At 42.5% G+C, this 23,703-nt stretch overlaps 1 protein-coding gene across 5 annotated transcripts in view; it reads right to left on the bottom strand.

Annotated features, from left to right (window-relative positions):
• rgs3a (regulator of G protein signaling 3a) overlaps positions 1-23,703 on the bottom strand; it is a 318,323-nt gene that overhangs the window by 135,824 nt on the left and 158,796 nt on the right. For 4 of the 5 annotated variants that reach the window (XM_017720342.2, XM_017720344.2, XM_017720343.2 and 1 more), the window contains one exon: positions 438-569. In XM_017720342.2, the coding sequence (XP_017575831.2) occupies positions 438-569 (132 nt within the window). Of the gene's footprint in view, positions 1-437; positions 570-22,168; positions 22,312-23,703 lie in introns of those variants that run through there. The other variant, XM_037533466.1, reaches the window with a different exon arrangement.

Raw genomic sequence — 23,703 nt, 5'->3', positions numbered from 1 at the left:
TTCAAATGATGTCAAAAACTGAAAAAACGTCAAAAATTGAGATATGAGGTTTTCTTCAGACAACAGCGATTAACTGGTCTAATCCAAATCAATGATATGATTATTCCCAGGCTTATGACACTGAAAGGCTTATTATACAGAAACTGTGTGGATTACATGTTACTGAGTTACCCTTACAGGATGTATGTAATGCATGTTTGGCCATTTAAAGGGTTCGAATGAAGCAGCGCAGAACAACAGCTCAGATGCACGAAAGCAAAATCCTTCATCAATCCAAACCTCACAAACCTCCTGTTTCCGTTTCATACTGCACACTAACCATTAACGCAAGAGCCCGGCTGTGCAGGACGAGCCTCGGAAAACAGGAGCGCAGCAGACGACAGGAGCAAACGAGTGCATGAGTGAGTGCGTAGAGAAGCGAGTGAAGGAGTGTGTACCTGCTCTGGTGGGCCGAAGTTCTCTCTGCGCTGCAGCTGGAGCTGCTTCTCAATGTTGTCGCTCAAACACTGACACACTCTCCTCTTCTGCTCCACAGAGTACGCCTCCAGACTCAGCAAACAGTCACACTTCTACAGAGAGAGAGAGAGAAAGAACAGGAGGTAGGGAGGGGGAGGAAAGAGAAAGAGAGAGAGAGATGGGGAAGGAGAGAGAGAGAAAAAGAACAGGAGATAAGGAGGGGGAGGAAAGAGAAAGAGAGAGAAAGTGATGGAGAAGGAGAGAAAAAAGAGATACAGAGAGAAAGAGATATAGAGAGGAAAAGAGAGAGAAAGAAATAAAGTAAGTGAAAGAGAGAGAGAAAGAGTAAGGGGAGAGAGAGAGGAAGGAGAGTAAGAGAGAGAGAGAGAGAGAGAGAGAGAGAACAGGAGGTAGGGAGGGGGAGGAAAGAGAAAGAGAGAGAGAGATGGGGAAGGAGAGAGAGAGAAAAAGAACAGGAGATAAGGAGGGGGGAGGAAAGAGAAAGAGAGAGAAAGTGATGGGGAAGGAGAGAAAAAAGAGATACAGAGAGAAAGAGATATAGAGAGGAAAAGAGAAAGAAATAAAGTAAGTGAAAGAGAGAGAGAAAGAGTAAGGGGAGAGAGAGAGAGAGAGAGAGAGGAAGGAGAGTAAGAGAGAGAGAGAGAGAGAACAGGAGGTAGGGAGGGGGAGGAAAGAGAAAGAGAGAGATGGGGAAGGAGAGAGAGAGAAAAAGAACAGGAGATAAGGAGGGGGAGGAAAGAGAAAGAGAGAGAAAGTGATGGAGAAGGAGAGAAAAAAGAGATACAGAGAGAAAGAGATATAGAGAGGAAAAGAGAGAGAAAGAAATAAAGTAAGTGAGAGAGAGAGAGAAAGAGAAAGGGGAGAGAGAGAGAGGAAGGAGAGTAAGAGAGAGAGAGAGAGAGAGAGAGAGAGAAAAGACATAAGGAGGGGCAAAAAGAGGGAAAGAGATTGTCAAAGAGAGAGAGAGAGAGATAGAACAGGTGGGGGTGGAAAAGAAGAGAGACAGAGAGAGAGAAAGAGGAACAGAGAAAGAGAAAAGACAGAATAAGAGACATGGGGAAATAAAAGAAATAGGGAAAGAGAGAAATAGACAGAAATAAAGTGAGGGAAAGAGAAAGAGAAAGAATGAGAGAGAGAGAGAGAGAAAGACAAGAAGGGGCAAAAAGAGAGGGAGAGAAAGACATGGGTAAGGAGAGAATAAGAGATAGGGTAAGAGAGAGAGAGACAGAAATAAAGTGAGTGAAAGAGAAATAATGAGAGAGAGAGAGAGAGAGAGAGAGAGAGAGAGAACATAAGAACATATTTAGTCAGAGAATCCTACATGAGAATAAAAACACAGTATATTTGATTTACAATAAAAACATAAATACAGTTTTATGTCCCGACGTAGATCAACAAGTGATCAGCCCCTGGGCACAAACGTTCAGGGAGCCTCGACCTGACCATCTTTTTTTGGTGGTCAGGGAATTTATTTTTGATATTACAGCAGATTATATGAGGGCTGTGCAGCACCATGATGTCCGTACACTGAACCTAGTCGGGCAAATCACTGCTGAAAACAGCTACTTACTAATTCATTTATGTGTATTTTTGTACAGCACTGTGCGAAAGTCTTAGGCACCCAAGACACATTTACAAAATTTATTTATTTGTGTAGTTTGTGTTTATTTGCTGAGAAAAGTGTTAATATTTGAATAAACAAAATTTATAGAATATTAATAAATAGTGATGTTCTGGATGTTGGTGTGTTTGTTTACCCATCTCCAAGCCTCTCCTCGAGGAAGTCCAGTATTATATGTAGTTATAAAGCAGCTCCTGGTTTGACCAATCAGTGCTCAGTAAATTGAGCTCATGATGTCATTGCTGATATTAACGAGTCTCTGTGGCGGCTGTGAAGGTGTCCAGGAAAAATATGGACCCAAGAAATTCTTGTTACTTTTTATTGTTTTTCTGTTTATTTGAATTATGAATACGACTTTATTCTAATGTATATTCTGATAAACTCACTGCTGAGGTCAACTGTTTAAAAATGTGCTTAGATGCCTAAAACGTTCGCACAGCACTGTATGTTCCACCCAAATTGAATAGTAAGGGTTGTGGAACAAAACTAAAACCACTTTGTACTAAACATTTACATCAGCTAAATAAGTAATTTAATGTAAAGTTAAATTATTCATCATTTTTAGTTCTTATTGTTTAGAAGGACAGTCACTGTGTTGACCTGTGAATACATTTTCAAATGCTCTGTGTTTGGCTATGATGCAAGGTTACAGCCTATTGCTGACAGTAATACAGCAATCATGAAGCATATTCTAATACGCTATTGTGGCAAAAAGAAATGACCATTATAACCCCAGTGACATTGCTGAGTGATGTAAATAACAAAGGTGAAGAAACAGCGACCAAGTAATCTTAAAAAACGTATCCGCCAAACATCCTAGGCTAAAGCATACTGCCATAGCGCATGCGGAAATAGCAGTGGTGGATGTAGTACACAAACCATGTACTCGAGTTAAAGTAGGTAAAGTATTACTCCGGTAAAAGTAGAAGTTTCTCCCTTTAGACCTCCACTTGAGTAAAAGTACTAAAGTATTTACCTTCAAATGTACTTAAGTATAAAGTAAAAGTACTAAAAGAGTAATTCTGGCTCTGATGTCCTGTTATCATTTTTATAACCAGACTGGCTTCATGAACTCATTTCAGGTGAAAGTCCTCCAGCGTCTCTCTTGGTAAACCAGTCTTTTAATAGAACGTCATTAATTAGTGACGCTGACGTCTATTAAAATGATCAGAAGCACAAAACACTGAAGGTAAACAGTTTCCATCAGGGAGAACCGAGTGGCTCTGAAATCACTTTTTACACACAAGCAAAGTTTCAGTTTCAGATTTATTTATAACTTAGTTCCAAGTTTAAGTTGAATAAAAACTGGCTTTAAACTCAGGATCACAGATGAGCTCCTTTACTATGTTGATCTGTAGGCGTCTGTTCATAAACATAAACCAGCCCAAACTCATTTACTATAAAATGAAATGGTGTTTGTAGAAATTCAGAAAAAAGCCGCGTCAGTCTCGACTGCATATGTGGACATATTTCTATATTGTGCTCTATTTACACAAAGTTAGGTTAGTTCATCATTTATGTTGAACAGACTCTCCCAAAGTTTTACGCTGCTGCGCTGACGTTGAACCGCGTGCTGCACTGGGTCGGTATGACCAACAGGTCAAAACCAGCTCTAAACAAAGTGGCCCTGATTGGTGCTCTGGCTTTGCGCTTCTTTCGTTTTGACATGTTACGTTTTTATACACACAGAAACCAAAAGGAACGACAGATTTCTCAAAATGTAGGAGGAAAAAGTCGGATATTAGACTCTGAAATGTAGTGGAGTGAAAGGAAAAAGTCGCCCAGAACGGAGAAACTTCAGTACAGATACACCAAAAATACTAAAGTACAGAAACTCATTACATTTACTCAGTTACTCAGTTACTGTCCACCACTGGGAAGTAGACAGTTTGTAGATTATTGTCGACAATGATGCAGCAACTTTTCTTCAATTCAGGCTGTTTGCCTTTGAAAACGGGCATCCTTTACTCTGTCGATGGCTTTTGTATATCAGGCAGTTCAAATGTGAAGAAAATTGAGAGCAACACCTGCCAGATGTACAGAAAATAGGGGAATGGTGGCTAAACAGTGATTGGAGGAGAAAATAAAGCAGGCATCCAGGAATGTTGCTGCGAGATTGTCAAGATTATGATCGGCCGCAAAATTGAAATTAGATCTTTTGGTGCGCGCTAGAAAAGCTCCTATCATGAGTCAAAACAGCTGTTTCAACTCTGTGGGCCAGAGAAAAAAAATCAATTATATTTAATTAAAGCTGTGCTGTAACCCAAACTGGACATTGTTTATTCAAAACATAGAAAAACTTACAGGCACTTGTGGTGGGGCTTGAAATATTACATGGACACTTAAAATATTCTCAATTTAAATGTCCCCAAAAGTCTCATTTGCTTGAACTGGACACCTGGCATCTTTTCTTTGCTGCAAGCTCATTAAGACCTGGGCTCAGTTTCTGAGCTGCTGAGCTGATGTTGTGTTTATATTGGCTGAACTGCAGCTGAAATGCATGATTTGGTGATATGATTGGTGTGGAATTGCATAGAATTGCGTAGAATTGAGGTGTAACCACTGTCCCATAGATTTTTGTTGGAGTAGGGGCATCAGAGAGCACATTGCCATGCAATGCATGCTGGGGACTGTAGTGCAGCACACTATGAAACGGGCTATTAATAGAAAAATAAAGATAGGATTGTGTGGCGGGCCTGATCTGGCCCACAAGCCGTGTGTCTAACACCTGGGCCCTAGGACAATGACACCGGGATATTTAGCTCCAACAAGTCCAGCACAGTTGATCCAGTGATCCAGTATCGATCGGCAGTGACCTTGGGTCAGCTATGCAGCCGCAAGCTCCTTCACCGTGTGTTTTTCATACTCAAGAAGAAGTAGATCCTCATGCAGACAGATGAGCGCAGGTAAGCTAATGGCATTAACTAAATAATCAATAGTGCCCACTAGAGGTTTTCCTTGAAAGCAAATTAGTGCCAAGGCTGTGATACACAGGCATGTTCTTTATAGCTAACCCAAGGCCAAAATCAAACGGGCTGCTAAAAGTCTTCTCCTCTGAACTGAACCCACTGGAACGAAGGCAAGGGACGGATCCATGTTTAATCAACGTTATTAGACTAATGCTATTGCTCCTACAGCTTGATCTAATAGCAAAGCTCTGGGCCCGATGCACTAATGCAGTTAGTCAAAGCAAAACTTTTTTTTCTGGAGAAAACAGGATAACAATCAGCTGCCTAGCTGCCTGGCATGGTCCTGTCATCAATCTTGTTAGCAACATTGCAAAAAAGCTTAAAGTAATGGCTCTGCCCAAAATATCAGGATTCAGTAAGTATGCTGGTACAGTTTTCAGCCATGCTACACACTTTTGTTCATTTCTTGCTGTGCCAAGCTGTTTAGGAATCTCACATAGACCTGCATATGTTGTGACTCATACTATGTAACATAGGTTACTTACAAAAATGGACAAAAGGACATACAGTAGCTTAGGTAAACACAGCAGAAGCAGCTATCTTCAAGCCTGAAACAGCTTCAAGCCTGAGCCAACCCCAAACCCAATGTGACGAGGAGCGAGGAGGCGGACGTACATGCGGAGACAGTTTATTGTGGGCAAATCCAAAGTCAGGATCGAGGCAGTCCAGGGCCCAGCAATCAAGATCGAGAGCAGGGTGGGCAGACATGATAAACAAAGAATCCAAACAGCAATCAATCAAATAAACATCGACAAACGACAAACACCATGATCACAGGACTTGGAAGGAAACACCCTGAGCACATGGACAGGACTGGGAAGGAAACATCCTGAGCACATGGACAGGACTGGGAAGGAAACATCCTGAGCACATGGACAGGACTGGGAAGGAAACATCCTGAGCACATGGACAGGACTGGGAAGGAAACATCATGGACACATGGACAGGACTGGGAAGGAAACATCATGGACACATGGACAGGACTGGGAAAGAAAACACCATGAACACACGACCAGGATTGGGAAGGAAACACCATGAACACATGGACAGGACTGGGAAGGAAACACCATGAACACATGGACAGGACTGGGAAGGAAACACCATGAACACACGGCCAGGATTGGGAAGGAAACACCATGAACACATGGACAGGACTGGGAAGGAAACACCATGAACACATGGACAGGACTGGGAAGGAAACACCATGAACACATGGACAGGACTGGGAAGGAAACACCATGAACACATGGACAGGACTGGGAAGGAAACACCATGAACACATGGACAGGACTGGGAAGGAAACACCATGAACACATGGACAGGACTGGGAAGGAAACACCCTGAGCACATGGACAGTACTGGGAAGGAAACACCATGAACACATGGACAGGACTGAGAGGAGCCAATCGGGAGGGGCCAATCGTGACACCCAAAACCCCCAAAAAATCTTCTACTGTATAAAATATTGGCTAACACTTTACCCCAGCTTTAACCAGCAGGGGGTGGCTGTTTGATTTTTTCCCCCTTACCCTTCAGAGACCTTCATTCAATGGATACTTAGTAATTGTGGTGCTAATTGTGAGCTCCCTAGTTCATGTTTTTTACCTGGTCCAACAGAGGGTAAAGAAAAATCAGCCACAGTTTTTTGTTTTTGTGTCAAAGCTGGAGTATCATCCTAAATGTTAGCCATTTTTTACATGCTATCCATCTGGAAAACCACAGCAGTGCAAACAAACTGCAGAAAACTCAATAACACACACAGCAGAGATCACGGAACAGCTCAGTACAGTTTGAACCATAGATATCCATATCTAGGTGTCACGTTGTCTGTCGTTCTCTATCTGAGGTGACACGTCTGCACATCTGCCACGTTGGAGAGGTCATGATCTGCTTGTGAACAAATTGACCTGTAGTGAGAGACGATGAGTGTCAAGATGGAACCAGCCATAACTTCCTTATTACCCAAATTATTACCAAATTTGTTTTGTTATAATCCTTGGAAATGTGCCAACAGCCCAGCGCTGTGGATACTCAGGGTGAAGCCCAGAGCACCGTATTCACTGCTGTATTTCCTTCGTTTCGTTATGCTTGAGCTGAAAATATTAACGTAACTAACATAACGCTGAACTATTATTTTTGCAAACAATCAACATCTGGCATGATTAAATTCCATTTGGTTAAATGTTTGTACTGTAGCTAATTTTTGCATAAGAAAGTTGCAGTTCCACCACAGCCCAGCGGGTGTGCAGCTCGCAGGCACAAAACCACTGTAGTATATTGCTGTGTATCTACCAAATGATAACTTTACAGGCAAAAAGACTTTTAACAATAATAAAGGGCAATAAATGTAATAATGTAATAATAATAATAATGTAAAGGGCAACAGGGATTTTCACGTTATGTCAAAAACTAAAAAAACGACAAAAATAAAGACACAATGTTTTATTCCTACATGAGCTCCTCCTCCTCAGTAACGTCACGTGACTGAATCACTGCATCATCAGCACAAACTAACGAGCAGAACGAGCTTCGCTGAGAAGATCATTAACTCTGATCAGCTCTCAGCTTCATTATTAGAGCGAGACGGAGGAGAAGAAGGTGAGATGAGCTGCTTTTCCACCGTTTACAGGCTTTAACGTCTGTTTGGCGCTGCTGCCAGGGTAACGCTGAATGATGGTCACGCGCAGTGGAAAGAAAGCACATGAATTCCGACCTGAGACAAATCGGATACGAATCCGATCTAGGACCACGTATGAAAGTGGCTCAGGTCGGATTTGAAAAGATCAGATTTGTGTCCACACAGCCCTGAAAACACCAGATCTGAGTCACATCAGGGAAGACAATCGGATTTGGGTCACGTCAACCTGGTAATGTGAACGTAGCCTCAGTGTCCACAAAGGTGACTTTTGCCCTAAAGAACCTGTCAGTTGACGGGTTCTACACCAGTGAAAGGAGTTTCCTAGAAGCATGAATCCATTTTATAACCTTTATTTTTCAGAGTGTAAAATGGGCTGAGTGCAGTCAAACTGTTTAATCTCAGTTTCTTACACCTGGCAACTGGTTCACACACACACACACACACACACACACACACACACACACACACACACAAAGAAACACAATCACTGTATTCCTAATATTGGAATGATCTCAGGCCTTCTTCCTTCAATCCAGTCTTTTGAAGAAGGCTTTCCCTGATAGACGCTTAAAAGCCAAGCCTTTCCTGTTCTTCTCTCGTCCAGGGAGAGAGGGTTTTTACACCGATGTTTTGGTGTGGTTATTTATAGCTGTTGTTTTCTTGTCTCCCTCAGTGTAGCCCTCTGAGAACAGGAATACTCCTGCTGTAAGACAGATGACTTCAAATTAGTGGCTAGGCAATGCTTAGTGACGCTAAGGGCCAGATGTTGCCAGGACAAGACTGTGGCCAGTGACAGCCAAGCTCTAGATTAACTGCCTAAAAATATAACAAGAAATCAAAAACATTTCTTATAATGCAGGTTTGATACCATTGGCATGTGTCCTTGGAAAAGTGTCCTGTGGTCCGACAAATCAACATTTGAAATTGTTTTTGGGAATCGTGGACACTGTGTCCTCCAGGCTAAAGACCACTCAGCTTGTTATCAGTGCACAGCTCAAATGCCAGTGTTCATGATGGCATAGGGGGGCATTAGTGCACATGGCTTGGGTGACATGCACATCTGTGAAGGCACCATTAATGCTGAACAATATATACAGGTTTTGGCAACGTGTGCTGCCATCCAGACGACGTCTTTTTCAGGGAAGACCTCAATTATTTCAGCAAGACAATGTCAAACCACATTCTGCATGTATTACAGCAGCAGGGCTCCATATTAAAAGAGCTCAGGCGCTAAACTCGCCTCCCTGCAGTCCAGACCTGTCACTGCTGAAAACATTTAGAAAAAATTGTGAAATGAAAAATACAGCAAAGGAGATTCCGAACTGTTCAGCTGCTGAAATCAAATTTTAAGCAAGAATGGGAAAATATTTCACTTTCAAAAGTACAGCAGCGTCTCCTCAGTCCCCAAACGCTTACAGAGTGCTGTTAGAAGAAGAGGTGATGAAACACAGCAGTAAACACGAAACAAACATCCCAACTTTTCTGGAATGTGTGGTTGGCATCAAATTCAAGATGGGCATATATTTTTAAAAACAATACCATTTTTCAGTTTCAACATTTGACATGTCGTCTTTGTAGTATTGTCCTTTAAAAATGTTTTGCATAATTTGCATATCATTGAATTCTGTTTTAATTTTCATTTTTATAGCATGCCAACTTTTCTGGAGATGGGGTTGTATACATAAACATTTATATTTAAACAACTGACCTCAGCAGTGAGTTTATCACAATATACATTAGAATAAAGTCGTATTCATAATTCAAATCAACATAAAAACAATAAAAAGTTACAAGAATTTCTCCGGTCCATATTTTTCCTTGACACCTTCACAGCCGCCACAGAGACTCATTAATATCATCAATTACATCATGAGCTCAATTTACTGAGCACTGATTGGTCAAACCAGGAGCTGCTTTATAACTACATATAATACTGGGCTTCCTCGAGGAGAGGTGGTTTGGATTTAATATATATATATATGTATATATTATATATATATAATATCATTATTAAATAATATTCTATATGTTTTGTTTTTTCAAATACTAAGACTTTTGTCAGCAAATAAACACAAACTACACAAATAAATAGATTTTGAAAATGTGTCTTGGGCATCTAAGACTTTCACACAGTACTGTATATATATATATATATATATATATATATATATATATATATATATATATATATATATATATATATATATATATATATATATATATAGGACTTCTAAGCCTGTTTATCTTACGTGGACCGCATTGTGTCTGCCATGTCTAAATTTTCTCATGAACATGAATTCACATGAATTCACAGTGGGTGCCTGTTGCTGGCTATATCAGGAAAATCTACAAAAAGGAAGGCCAGAGAAAATACAATTAATTCTCAGCTTCCTACAACAGAGCAGATATTTCTCTGAACAGTTCCCGAAAACCCAGCGCTTCCTGAAAATTCTTGTAAAGGAGACAAAATGCCCGGGAGTAAAGATAACCCAGACGCTATAAAGAGAGACAAAACACTGCAGCCTGCAATCAATCATGTAGAACCTCACTGCTCAATAGGACCCGCGACACAATCAATAAGTTCTGCACAGTTCAGAGAAGAAACGATAAAACGGTGTTGGCGAAACATTAGAAGTGTTAGGAAAGATTCCTATGCCCACATAGTCATCAAATCCTAATCACAAACAGAGAAGCTACAGGTCGCACATGACATGAGAACTAATCGCAGATCCAAAGTACAAGGCAAGGACAAGCCAAGACCATTATCCTGTACTGAAGGTATAACTCTAGTAATGTAAACAGGTGGAAAACAATCAATGTTCAACCAATCATCCTTATCTCTCACCAAGTCCCACTGTTCCAGTTATTCTGAGTCTTTCCGACTTTAGACTTTGGGCCCCTGTCCACTGACGACACAATGCCAAGAGTCATAAGAGGACAAGGAGAAGACACAAAACGAGGGAGGGACTGAGGCCATTTATTAGCCGTAGTTATTGTTGGACGGATGATGAAATGCAGTTGCTTTAGTGGCAGGCACCAAAATCAATATGAGTCATTCCAGCCTATCTATCATTTAAACTTAATATAGGAGCCTAAGTTCTGCTTCTGGAGCTCTACCATCAATCCCTGAAAAACTGACAGTCAGAGCCCCTGATTTTTTCATCACGTTCAGTAGAGCACAACCGAAATAGAGGTTTTGCGGATGGATAAGTGATAATACTGTTATACAGTAATTATATACTTACATAATTTAGGGTTTAATTGTATTCAGAAAACCTTTGTATTGTACACAAATACCCCGATCAGGCCTAACATCATGACCACCTCCTTGTTTCTACACTCATTGTCCACTTTATCAGCTCCACTTACTGTATAGCTGCACTCTGTAGTTCTACAGTTACAGACTGTAGTCCATCTGTTTCTCTGATACTCTGTTACCCTGTTCTTCAGTGGTCAGGACCCCCATGGACCCTCACAGAGCAGGTACTATTTGTGTGGTGGGTCATTCTCAGCACGACGATGCAGGCATGTCGAATAGAGTGGACAGCAACGCACACTAACTCACCACCATCACGGCAGTTGTTGGTCCATCCTGCAGATGTAAAGTCAGAGACAATAGCTCATCTCTCGCTGTAGAGTATGAACTAATCATCCTCTAGTCCTTCATCAGTGGTCACAGGACGCTGTTGGCTGGATATTTTTGGTTGGTGGACTGTTCTCAGTCCAGCAGCGACACTGAGGTGTTTAAAAACTCCAGCAGCACTGTTGTGTCTGATCCACTCGTACCAGCACAACACACACTAACACACCACCACCATATCACTGTTACTGCAGTGCTGAGAATGACCCACCACCCAAACAGTACCTGCTCTGTGAGGGTCCATGGGGGTCCTGCCCACTGAAGAACAGGGTAACAGAGTATCAGAGAAACAGATGGACTACAGTCTGTAACTGTAGAACTACAAAGTGCAGCTATACAGTAAGTGGAGCTGATAAACTGGACAATGAGCGCAGAAACAAGGAGGTGGTCAACAGACGTCACTTTGATCAAAAATGCAGCTTATAAAAAGTTCACTGTGCTCTGAATGAAACTTAGAAGCTCTCACAGTGCATCCAACAATAAAGGAAGCACTGAGCTTCTTCCATACAGTAGCACAGAAAGCTCCGATTCCACATGCCAAGCCACTTTGCTATGGACACACATGCTCACCAGCTACCCTCTGGGCAGATTTAAATGAGTTGAAAAGGACAGTGAACAAGACTGAATGGATCATTAGTCAGATGTTAGGGAAGATATGGTTAATGAACATGCAGTCTGTGTTCTGGACTAAGTTCTGGGGTACAGCACACTGGGATAACTCTCAACCATCCGCAGCAAGAAAACAGCTGCAGCGGGGCAGTCGACTCCCAAAGGACACCCACAAAAAGAGGCATGCAGCACATATTACGCAGAGAAAGCCACAAAAATATCTTCCCACACTCCCCAAAGCGCGCAGAAATGTAGCATACCTTTTCACGGATGCACTAAAAAGCCATAAACGCCAGCAGACCTCCGCTCTGAACTACATACATGCGTAAACTGAAGCACATGTTCTGGAGCCCACCACTGTGGGAGGCAAACCTTGCCAGGCAGACAGACAGGAGGAAGTGTGTTTATTTATTTAGACTGGGTGTAAATAGGAGACAAGAGTAGTCATAGATGTCCCACGCAAATGACATCACTTCCCCCACACAAGTGAGTGAAGGGTGTGATGACAAACACAGCCTAAAAAAACACACACACACTCCTTTTCAGTACATTGCTGCACTCTTTATCTACAGCATGGCCTAAAGGAGACAAAGTCTCTCATATTCTCTGATATGTTCTCTGATACTTTGTTACCCCCTTTTACCCTGTTCTTCAGTGGTCAGGACCCCCATGGTCCCCCACAGAGCAGGTACTATTTGGGTGGTGGGTCATTCTCAGCACTGCAGTAACACTGATGTGGTGGTGGTGGTGTGTCAGTGTGTGTTGCGCTGGTCTGAGTGGATCAGACACAGCAGCGCTGCTGGAGCCTTTAAACACCGTGTCCACTCACTGTCCACTCTATTAGACACTCCTACCTCGTCGGTCCACCTTGTAGATGTAAAGTCAGAGACGACAGCTCATCTCTTGCTATACATTATGTAGTCCTTCATCGGTGGTCACAGGGAGCTGGTGGCTGGTTGGACAATCCTCGGTCCAGCAGTGATACTGAGGTGTTTAAAAACTCCAGCAGCACTGCTGTGCCTGATCCACTCAGACCAGCGCAACACACACTGACACACGACCACCACGTCAGTGTTACTGCAGTGCTGAGAATGATCCACCACTCAAATAGTACCTGCTCTGTGAGGGTCCATGGGGGTCCTGACCACTGAAGAACAGGGTAACAGAGTATCAGAGAAACAGATGGACTGCAGTTAAACATTCGGCTGAGATGGTCCAAGTCGCTGAAATTGAACCAGGTTCAACATTATATTACACAATTAATAAGCAAATAAGACAAATGGGATACGTTGAGATTAACATAAAATAATGTGATGAATTATGATTCATTGTTTTAATCATTTGACAGCCCTAAATAACCCATTAAAAGGCTGAGGTCTGCCAGCAGGCCCAAAAAATGTTATTACACACTTCCATGACCTAAGAATGACTCAGCCAGTCTGTACTGAAGCCCCTTTAGTTACTGAATAAAAAGCCTTAGTATGTAATAAGGTTGGGATTTTAGGAGGTTAAACCATAGGATAAGTAAAATGTGCACATGCGAAGGTTTGATGACTGTTCGCTGAGAATGTTTGGAGGAATTCTGCCCCCAGCTCGAGTCCTTGTTCCCCAAAGCAAAAGTAAAACAGCTTTAATAAATTCACACAGGCTGAACAACCAGGAGCTGCGGACTCTTTTCAAGCCGACATTGCTGCTGCGAGCTAAGCAGGATCCAGAGTGTTCTGCAGACCTCCGATAGGGTCTAGCCGCATGCCCCAGGGACAGAGAGGCATCAAGCTCCAGCACTTCCCGACTTGCCTTGTCTGTGCCCTGAGCAGTGACACAACCACTGAACCACATGATATGGAACCTAAGCATGAACTGCAGTCTGTGGCGTGCAAAGAAGCACAGGAAGCCCACAACGTGTCACAAATGGGAACTGACAGTCTGCTTTCAGCAGGAGAGGTCAGCAATTTGTATGAGGGTACGTTCAGTATGCACTCAAAGCCAACAGGTCAAGGCTCAATTCCATCAAATATAACACTGTTAATGCGATCTAAGCCTGTTCAGCAGCACAAATTGATGTTTTTCTTATGTAGCTTTAAAAAAGAAGTACACAAAGAAGTTTTTGGTGCACAAAATTAGCTTTTTTAGTCTTGCGCTGAAGCTATGAGGCTATTGTAGCCAACAAGTAATGGAAGCTTACAGCTCACGAATAAACATCATGCAAATTAATGGTTAAAATATATGATTTACACTGATCAGGCGTAACATCATGACCACCTCCTTGTTTCTACACTCACTGTCCATCTTATCAGCTCCACTTACTTTATAGCTGCACTTTGTAGTTCTACAGTTACAGACTGTAGTCCATCTGTTTCTCTGATACTTTGCTCTTCAGTGGTCAGGACCCCCATGGACCCTCACAGAGCAGGTACTATTTGGGTGGTGGGTCATTCTCAGCACTGCAGTAACCCTGACGTGGTGGTGGTGTGTTAGTTTGTGTTGCGCTGATCTCACTTTACATTTACAAGGTGGACTGACAAGGTAGGAGTGTCTAATAGAGTGGACAGTGAGTGGACACAGTGTTTAAAAACTCCAGCAGCACTGCTGTGTCTGATCCACTCGTACCAGCACAACACACACTAACACCACCACCACCACGTCAGTGTTACTGCAGTGCTGAGAATGATCCACCAAACAAATAGTACCTGCTCTGTGAGGGTCCGTGGGGGTCCTGACCACTGAAGAACAGGGTAACAGAGTATCAGAGAAACAGATGGACTACAGTCTGTAACTGTAGAACTACAAAGACCAGCTATACAGTAAGTGGAGTTGATAAGATGGACAATGAGTGTAGAAACAAGGAGGTGGTCAGACTGCTATGACTGATCAGTGTATTGTTTTATCTATATAAAAAGACTTAAGATATAAAAGTATGATCCATAGCTCAAGGCCTGAACTCTGTCCATTATTTGGATGTCACAGAGTGTCATAGACATTATTATAGCTTCCATTATTTCTCAGTTACATTAGCCTCAGCGCTCTGCTGCAAAACTAAAGAAGCAAACTTCAGACGCAAAATACACCACTGTTATATTTAGGTGAAGCATAAAACTGAGAAAATCTGACTTTTTGGCCAAACCACCGCTTTAACTCCAACCACAACAAAATAAAATGTTGCCCCACTCCTTCAAAAACCACTGTCCTTTGTCTGCTGTCTGCTAGAAGACGCCCTGGGCGGAGGGGGAGGTTAGAGGTTGCAGGCCATATCGTGAAAGAGCCGTGTGGCGCTCGGACAAACAGCAGTTTCCCATGCCCTGCTAACAAAGCCAGGCCAGCCCCGAGTGTGCTGGACTCAGCTGGGTTTAGGAGGCCTGCCCGGGTCCAACACGGGCGCAGAGGAGAGGAATAAATTGGCCTGTGCTTATCATGAGCCCTGCTCTCACGCCACTGAACAACTGGGATATTGGGTAAGGGGGATGTTCCCTGGGGGAGAAATGAAGAGGAAATCAAATGTAGTTTTGCACAGGGGTCAGTAATACAGAGGCGTACTTGTATCAGCATCCATGACAGTAGAGATAACATGAATCGTTCACATGGGGTCAGTATTCTGTGTTAGCGCAAGTCTTGCCAAACGTGTATTGTTTGTAAAAGGAATGCCATTTGTTCGTGTAGTAGAGGATGCCAGATCTCAAGTTCATTAAGACTGTTCATGATGAAACAGCTGGAAATAACTGACCTTGGTCTCCAGCGGCCCTCTATTTCGAAAGAAATTCACTAACACGGCTGGTCTCTAAGGTAGCCACTCTTTTAGAAACAAGGTCGAGCTTGCGTGTGATCTTCAAACTAACGTCCTTGAAAGTCAGCTTTGAAAGTCTGGTTAATCAGGAGGCGCGGGCCCACTTTAGGAACGCTTGCTTGCCTCTGACGAAGCATAGCACTCATTAGGAAACACAGGGTGTGGTGGTTTGTACCATCACACTGTGTGACTGTGTGACTGCGGCCGGCCTTTGCTAAGCTTCAGAAATGCTGGGTGGGAGCCAAACATGCAACTAGATTAGCTGCTAACTGCAATAATGACCGCAAGCGTCTGCTACATCTTTCATAGTGATCTGAAGTGTCAAGGGAGTCATCTCTGGTCCTGTAAGGAGAATGTGAGGATTAGCTTTGCCGTAGTTTAATCCAGACTGGGAGTGAACTATGAGCCTGAGTTACACGCTAGCAGAGGTTTTTCTGAGCACCATAAATCATGATTGTTACACTGTTATGTCTTGTTGCCATCACTACTAATTAAAATAGCAAAAGAAAACAGAGTTCGTAGCCGAGGAATAAAAAAACAATGCATTCTAATGGAATTTTCTGCTGTGACTTTACAACAGAATTGTCTCAGACGTTAAATGAGGCATCTGTTGTAACGGCAATTAGAAGCAGTAAGCTGTGCATGGTGACGTCTGTGCTTGTAAGTAAAAGATATATTTTATTGTGATTTGAATTTGAACGGGAGTTACTGTTGTGTGTACAATTATTCGAAAATCCTTTACATTTTTGACAATTTAAATTCACACATTCTGAGCCGCAAGGGGAGCTGGAGCCTATCCCACCAGTCAATGGGTGGAAAACAGGACACACCCTGGACAGGACACCAGAGAGACACACCCTGGACAGACATACACATTCACACCTATGGGCAAATTAGCCTGACTGCATGGACATGTTGGAGGAAACCATCGCAAACATAGGAAGAACATGCCAACTCCACACAGAAAGGACCACGGTTACCCGACCGGGGAATCGAACCCAGGCACTTCTTGCTGGGAGGCGACAGTGGTACCCACTGCACCTCCGTGCCGCCAGTTCAAACTCAATTTAAATTTTCTATAATGTAACCACTACAACTATGTAATAATGTGATGGCATCACGTCAATCTTGACTGCAGATCTCTAAGTGTTCATAACAAGTCTATCTAAAGGCTTTAGTTCCTTTCAGTTAAGAGTGGTTTGAAACTAGATAGCAAGTGAGGATGATGATAAACCTGATAATCGTCTCTCAATGTGATCCTTATATCATTTGAGCACGATTTACGTGCTTTGGCTCAGGCCATGTCAATAAATACTTAAACACTGCCTTTCTTTTTCTTGGCAGAGGAGATTAAGAGTTCTCTGGGGTGGTACATTCTGCAAGGCCACTACACGGACACTACATGTCCAATTGAATCAATGTGGTTTAGTACACATAGGAACACCTTGGGAGCTGCCAGAAGCTAAAATGGCAATATGCTAGGATGTGCTCATTAGCAGGTTTGAGTCCAGGATGTGCTGCAGATCAATGTGTGCTTAGAACAGCATCTCTAATAAATAATAAATGCATAACAGCTTCTACAGTCTACCCCATTACTTTGCTTTTCTGAAGGTGGTCATCTCAGCCTAAAAATGCAATAGAATAGACGTTGTGTTAAGTTGTTTTCTGCAGAGCAGCATTATAAACCTCTTAAGTTTGACAGAATTCATAATTTTGTTCTGTTTTCATGTCTTCATTCATCAATGTACCTTAGTACAATACCCAGCAAGCATTATGGACATACACCATACAGCCATTGGAAATCCCTGGTATGTCAACTAAGTCTGACTGCTAGCCACTGATTTACTCTGATAGCAAGAGGTTAGTGGACCACTGTCGGCCCGCTGATGGGAATCTGGCAGGTCCACTGGCGTTTTGCTTTCTGGGTGGTCCACCAATGGTCCACCGGAGTATCAGACAAAATTTCACTTATCATCATTTGTGTCATTTGACTTTTCCATTCTTTGCATTATAATGATGATCTGAAAGCATTTATAATAGATATATAGCTTGTTATACACTGTATTTCCAAAGGTTTTCAATCACACATCCAAATCATTGAATTCAGGTGTTCCAATCACTTCCATGGCCACAGGTGTATAAAGCCGAGCCCCTAGGCCTGCAGACTGCTTCTACAGACATTAGTGAAAGAATGGGTCGCTCTCAGGAGCTCAGTGAGTTCCAGCGTGGCACCGTGATCGGACGCCACCTGCGCAACAAGTCCAGTCGTGAAATTTCCTCACTACTTTTGCCTTGCACCTTCACAAGGCTTACCATGGCCTCTTGTGCTATCTAGCATTTAACCTGCAATTCTGTTTAATGAGTAGCAGTATCGTCTCTCTCTCTCTCTCTCTCTCTCTCTCTCTCTCTCTCCTCTGTATCGTCCGTCTCTCTCTCTCTCTCTCCTTGTTATATCTTGCCCATTGTTATTGGCTTAGTTTAGCATGGTGTGCCGTTTGTTTGTTTACTAGGCTTCTCTTGCTTTTTTGTTTATAATTCTTGTATTTGATAGCAGTGATAGCACTGTGTTCATTAAAACCTTCCACATTAGTGTTCATCCCTGGTCTAGTCTGGATCTTTACAGGCTGCAGAAAGATATTCAACTTCTTAGCAGTAATCCTAGCTATCTGCCTTCATCTGCATTCACCAGCTAATGAAGAAAAGTCCTCGGAAATCCACCCCAGAGCAGCTGTAGTTCCTTCATACATCACCAGAGGGGTTTTTCCCAGCCTATAACCCTGAAAATCTCCCTCAGAAGACTAATGCGGTGCTACTATAGCATGCGAGAAAGCATAATTACAACAGATATGGATCCATTTTTCATTCTGGCCAGCGTGTGCCTTTGTTCATTTAGCAGGGTTAATCTAGACTAATCGTCTCTTTATGATGTAAATGTAGCGGATTTTCTTAAATGGCAAATTCTTATAGGCATGTCTTGAGTAACTATGTTAAAAACCACAAACAGCATGATGAAAGTAAGCAAGCCATGAGGTCATTTTCTGGATTGTCATTTTAATAATGAGTGACTCATCTTGCTATCTCAAGATAACAGTCTCAAGATAAATATCTCAACATGAATATCTCAAGATAACAATCCAGAAAATTATAGCATGAGGTATTTACAACTTTCTGGATTATTACTTTGAGATAGCGAGTTAATTACCTTTATTATCCCAAGATAACAAAATTATCTTAAAACAACAAGTTACTTATCTTGTTATTTTGAGATAACCAAAGTTGTTACCTCGAGATAACAAGTTAATTATCTTGAGATCTCAAGATAACAATCCAGAAAATTATAGCATGAGGAAGTTATAATTTTCTGGATTGTTATTTTGAGATAACAAATTAATTAGCGCATTATCCCAAGAGGTCAAAGTTATCTTGAAATAACAAGTTACTTCTCGTTATCTTGAGATAACAAAGGTTGCTATGTTGAGATAACAAGCTAACTGTCTTTTGATCTCAATATAACTATATTGCTATCTTGAAAATAAGTTACCCATCTGGTTATTTCGAGATAGCAATCTGAAGATGAATATCTCAAGATAACAGTCCAGAAAATTATAGCAACAGCTCATGGCCTCTCTGGACGTAGGTAAAGGCAAAAAGCCCTCAGGTAAATGTAGCATCGAGGAAGTTTTGACCAAGTGCAAAATGAGCTACCAAACATCAACTTGAGTAAAGAGACAAAGTACCAAGTACAAAAACTACTTAAGTACTAAATTCCCTTTAGAACTTTTATTAAGGCTCCAAATTGAAAGAGACCAACGCAGCCCAGGAGCTGAACAAGAGAACAGAATGAAATAAAAGCCAAAAGCCACTAAAAAAAGGAAAAATACATGAAAATACATCACACACTGAGTCAGAGGCACTTATGACTATTCACTTTCGTCTCTAAGAGAGTTACTGTGCTTAGTGTAGCCATTTTAAGCAAGCGAGCCAAGTTTCATGTTATATTTTTCAGCTTCTGACATAATTGGAAACCTTCACTCTTTACATTGTGTGTGAATTTCATGATGAATGGAATCAAATAAATGACCAAAATTCATTTTCATAACCCATCCGGCTCCATTGACCTACATTAAAACCTACATCTTTTTTCCTTCTCCTGTAACAACAGCGTTACATATGCAGATGCCACTTCACTAATATGAACAACGACTGCAAGGACCCTTTGGTTACGTTCTCCTGACAGAACGATTACATAAGTCAAACACAGAGCCTTAACAGACCAGGCCGACCCCAATGAGCTAAACAGGCAGACAGCGATGAATAAGAGGCCATCAGAAACTCGAGGGCAAGTTGTCCCAATGACAATTTCTCTGCAGCCGCTCTCCGTTTATTCGTCTCCTCATGATTTCATCATGATTTCCTTAATAAGGCCATAAATCAGCGCAACCAAAAGCGCTAACCTGCAGCTTAAAGACCCTCAGCCGCTCATATTACAATCTCGCCAAAAAGGGCCATGCCAGCCCCCTGCGGTGCCACAGGGGACCTTTTGTTATGATCAGGCTCTTTTGAAATGTTTCCGAAGCAGAGCTGCAATCTGCCTTAGCGTTTTCCTGAAGTGCTCAACTACACATGCAAACGTGGCTTAGAATGATTCTAAGCCAGTAGCCACCAATTAGCATGATGCATTGTCCACTGCGCCAAGTGGTGGCTATTCACGTCCCTGCATTAACAGCAGCATGAGTATTACTGACTAAACCGTTTAGTCGGCAGTTTTAGTCGGAGTCTAGGAGAGCTTGTGCTTTGTGCTGAGAACAAGGCTCGTTGTTATGCACCACTCGGACAGGGTAGCGCAGGGACCAGGTACAACAGCCCTGCAGTCTTTGTGCCCGAGGTGGGCAAACAGTCTGTCACAGCATTATAAATGGCCACTATAAAGCGGGCAATTTCACCGGCAACGGCCTGAGAATCCAATAACGGAGCACTCCTCGGATAAAAAAAACAAAACAGGAGCTTCACTGTCTCCATCCAAAGTGATACCTGTAATAGATCAGCCTAGCTAACAAGCACTAGGCAGGATGTTAAAAAGAGATGAGCTGTTTATCTTTGCATTAGGCTGCGATGCACGAGAGCCAATACTCCTGTCTAGTCTGTGAGTGCCGTCAATATAGTGGCGTTCAAGGGAGTCGTCTTGTTTGTCTTGGCACTGTGCCAGGCATTTGGCCGTAATGACCGAGCTATGATGTCATCTGTAATGACTGCCAGGAGAGTCACTGAGAAAGATGGTGATGGTGATGATGATGATGATGTTGGATATGGTGGTAGTGGTGAGAATGATCACGAACAGACGAACAGGTACAGGTGCTACGTCCACATAATTCAACAAATAAGCAGGGCTGCGACTAATATTTTTTTGTATAATCAATATATAGACAGACACACCAAGCAGGCCTAACATCATGACCACCTCCTCGTTTCTACACTCACTGTCCATTTTATCAGCTCCACTTACTGTATAGCTGCACTTTGTAGTTCTACAGTTACAGACTGTAGTCCATCTGTTTCTCTGATACTCTGTTACCCTGTTCTTCAGTGGTCAGGACCCCCATGGACCCTCACAGAGCAGGTACTGTTTGGGCGGTGGATCATTCTCAGCACTGCAGTAACACTGACGTGGTGGTGGTGTGTTAGTGTGTGTTGCGCTGGTCTGAGTGGATCAGACACAGCAGTGCTGCTGGAGTTTTTAAACACCTCAGTGTCGCTGCTGGACTGAGAATAGTTCAACATCCTGTGACCACTGATGAAGGACTAGAGGACGACCAACACCAACTGTGCAGCAGCAGATGAGCTGTGGTCTCTGACTTTACATCTATGAGGTGGACTGACAAGGTAGGAGCGTCTAATAGAGTGGACAGTGAGTGGACACAGTGTTTAAAAACTCCAGCAGCTCTGCTGTGTCTGATCTACTCGTATCAAGACAACACAAACTAACACCCCACCACCACGTCAGTGTTACTGTAGTGCTGAGAATGACCCACCACCCAAACAGTACCTGCTCTGTGAGGGTCCCTGGGGGTCCTGACCACTGAAGAACAGGGTAAAAGGGGGCTAACAAAGTATCAGAAAAACAGATGGCCTACACCTATACAGCGAATGGAGCATAGAGATAAGGAGGTGGTATATATATATATATATATATAAAAAATTATCTTTTGGCAATATTTTATGGTCATATATCGCCCCCTATGTTTCCTGTAATGTATTGCAATCTGTCAGAATGACTGCATGTATAATATAACGCAAAACTTATGCAGTACTTTTTAAGTGCACAATTCATTGAAGTTATTGTCAATCGATACCATTAATCTAATTCAAGATTTAATAACTTGCTCTAAAACCACTTTCCCTTCTCCAAACTTTACAGAAGCTAAGATGAACTCACGGCAGAACAGTCGCTGTAGTCGGTATAGTCTGAGAGCAGATGCTTCTGCAGGGAGTCAGCAGATCTGAGAAACCTCTTCTTGCTCACCGCTTTGTCCGACAAATTCCCCATAATTGATATCCACACGAAGAAAATAACACGACAGCTCAGACTTCCTCTCAGCCGTCAGTTCGCACTTTTTGGCTCTTACCCCTCTCTCTCTCTCTCTCTCTCTCTCTCGCTCATCCTCTCTCCTTCGCACTCTATCTTGTGTGAATCTGGGTTAGCTGTGTTCCTTGGTGGGCTGGTGTTAAAATAGCCTGACCCCTCGCTAGCATGCTGGCGGGGCGCACAGTGCTTGTGACCTGGGACTGGAGGACAGGCACCAGATCCATTATAACACAGATTAGGCTGACGGTTGGGAGGAAAACATGACAGACCCAAAACAAGACAACACCACCCAAATGGTCAATCAATCAATACAGCTGAAGCTACAAAAGTCCCCCAGAGCTACAAGACTGATGGTGTGCATTCCCTGAGAACTCTCCTTTCTCCCTATCCTGCGGGCATAGACAGTAAAATAACAAAAAAAAGTCTCATTCCTCCAAACAAAGACAGGCTACGGCACTTTGAAGTATAACATATTTCTCCTAAAGCCATGACAAACTGTCAGGAGATTGCAAAATAATTCCAAGTTCAGATTTGCTGTAGGGATGATGACAAAGAGCCGTGCAAAGCCACTATAATCTAGTAACATTAGCCAGTCATCAGAACAGGACCTGGCCTGTCATTCCGTCTAGCGTAACAGAGAGCACCACCCCAGCACTACAAACACAAGACCACTTATGCTTCCACCTCGAGGCTGAGAAACAGCTTCTTTCCCAGGGCCATCAACTAAACTGGGCCTCCAACAAGCCACCACAACTGACTGCTCCTTCACTTTCTCTCGTTTCCTTCACCACCACTCCTCCAACCAAACGAAACGCTTACCAACTAAAGTTAGTGGACCTTACCCTGACAGCAGGGTAGTCTGTTAGTTAGACAAGTTTAGATTGGGTGTTATCACTTAGATACCTGACATGCAAACCGCCATATCGCTGTTGTCGGAAGAAAACCTTGCATCTCCAAAATGGTCACTTTACAGGAGAAGGAAAAAACCTACTTTACTTTTAATGTAGGTCAATGGAACCAGACGTCTTTCCAAGTCACGTTGGGTCATTTCTTTTAGTCCTTTCATCATGAAATTGACACACAATGTACAGGATAACAGGCGTTTTCAAACTATATCAAAAACTGAAAATCGATAAAAATGGAGATACAAAGTTTTCTTCTGACAGCAGCGATATGCATGTCTGTATCCAAATATATAATGAGTGCTCACTTACTGAAGCCAGCATATGTGCCAATACATGCAGTAATAACCCCATAGTTCAGGGTTTGGCAACATACAGGGTCTTTTACTGCCCTGTCGTGGCTCCACAGCTGAATTAGATTGGTAGGTATTAATAAAATAATCCTCCTTTACAGTAAAATAAAGCTCTGCTGATCCTTCAACA

The sequence above is a fragment of the Pygocentrus nattereri genome, chromosome 23, assembly GCF_015220715.1.
Source record: "Pygocentrus nattereri isolate fPygNat1 chromosome 23, fPygNat1.pri, whole genome shotgun sequence".
Classification (NCBI taxonomy): Eukaryota; Metazoa; Chordata; class Actinopteri; order Characiformes; family Serrasalmidae; genus Pygocentrus; species Pygocentrus nattereri.
The sequence above is the reverse complement of the archived record's forward strand: the minus strand, read 5'-3'. Positions and strand labels throughout refer to the sequence as shown.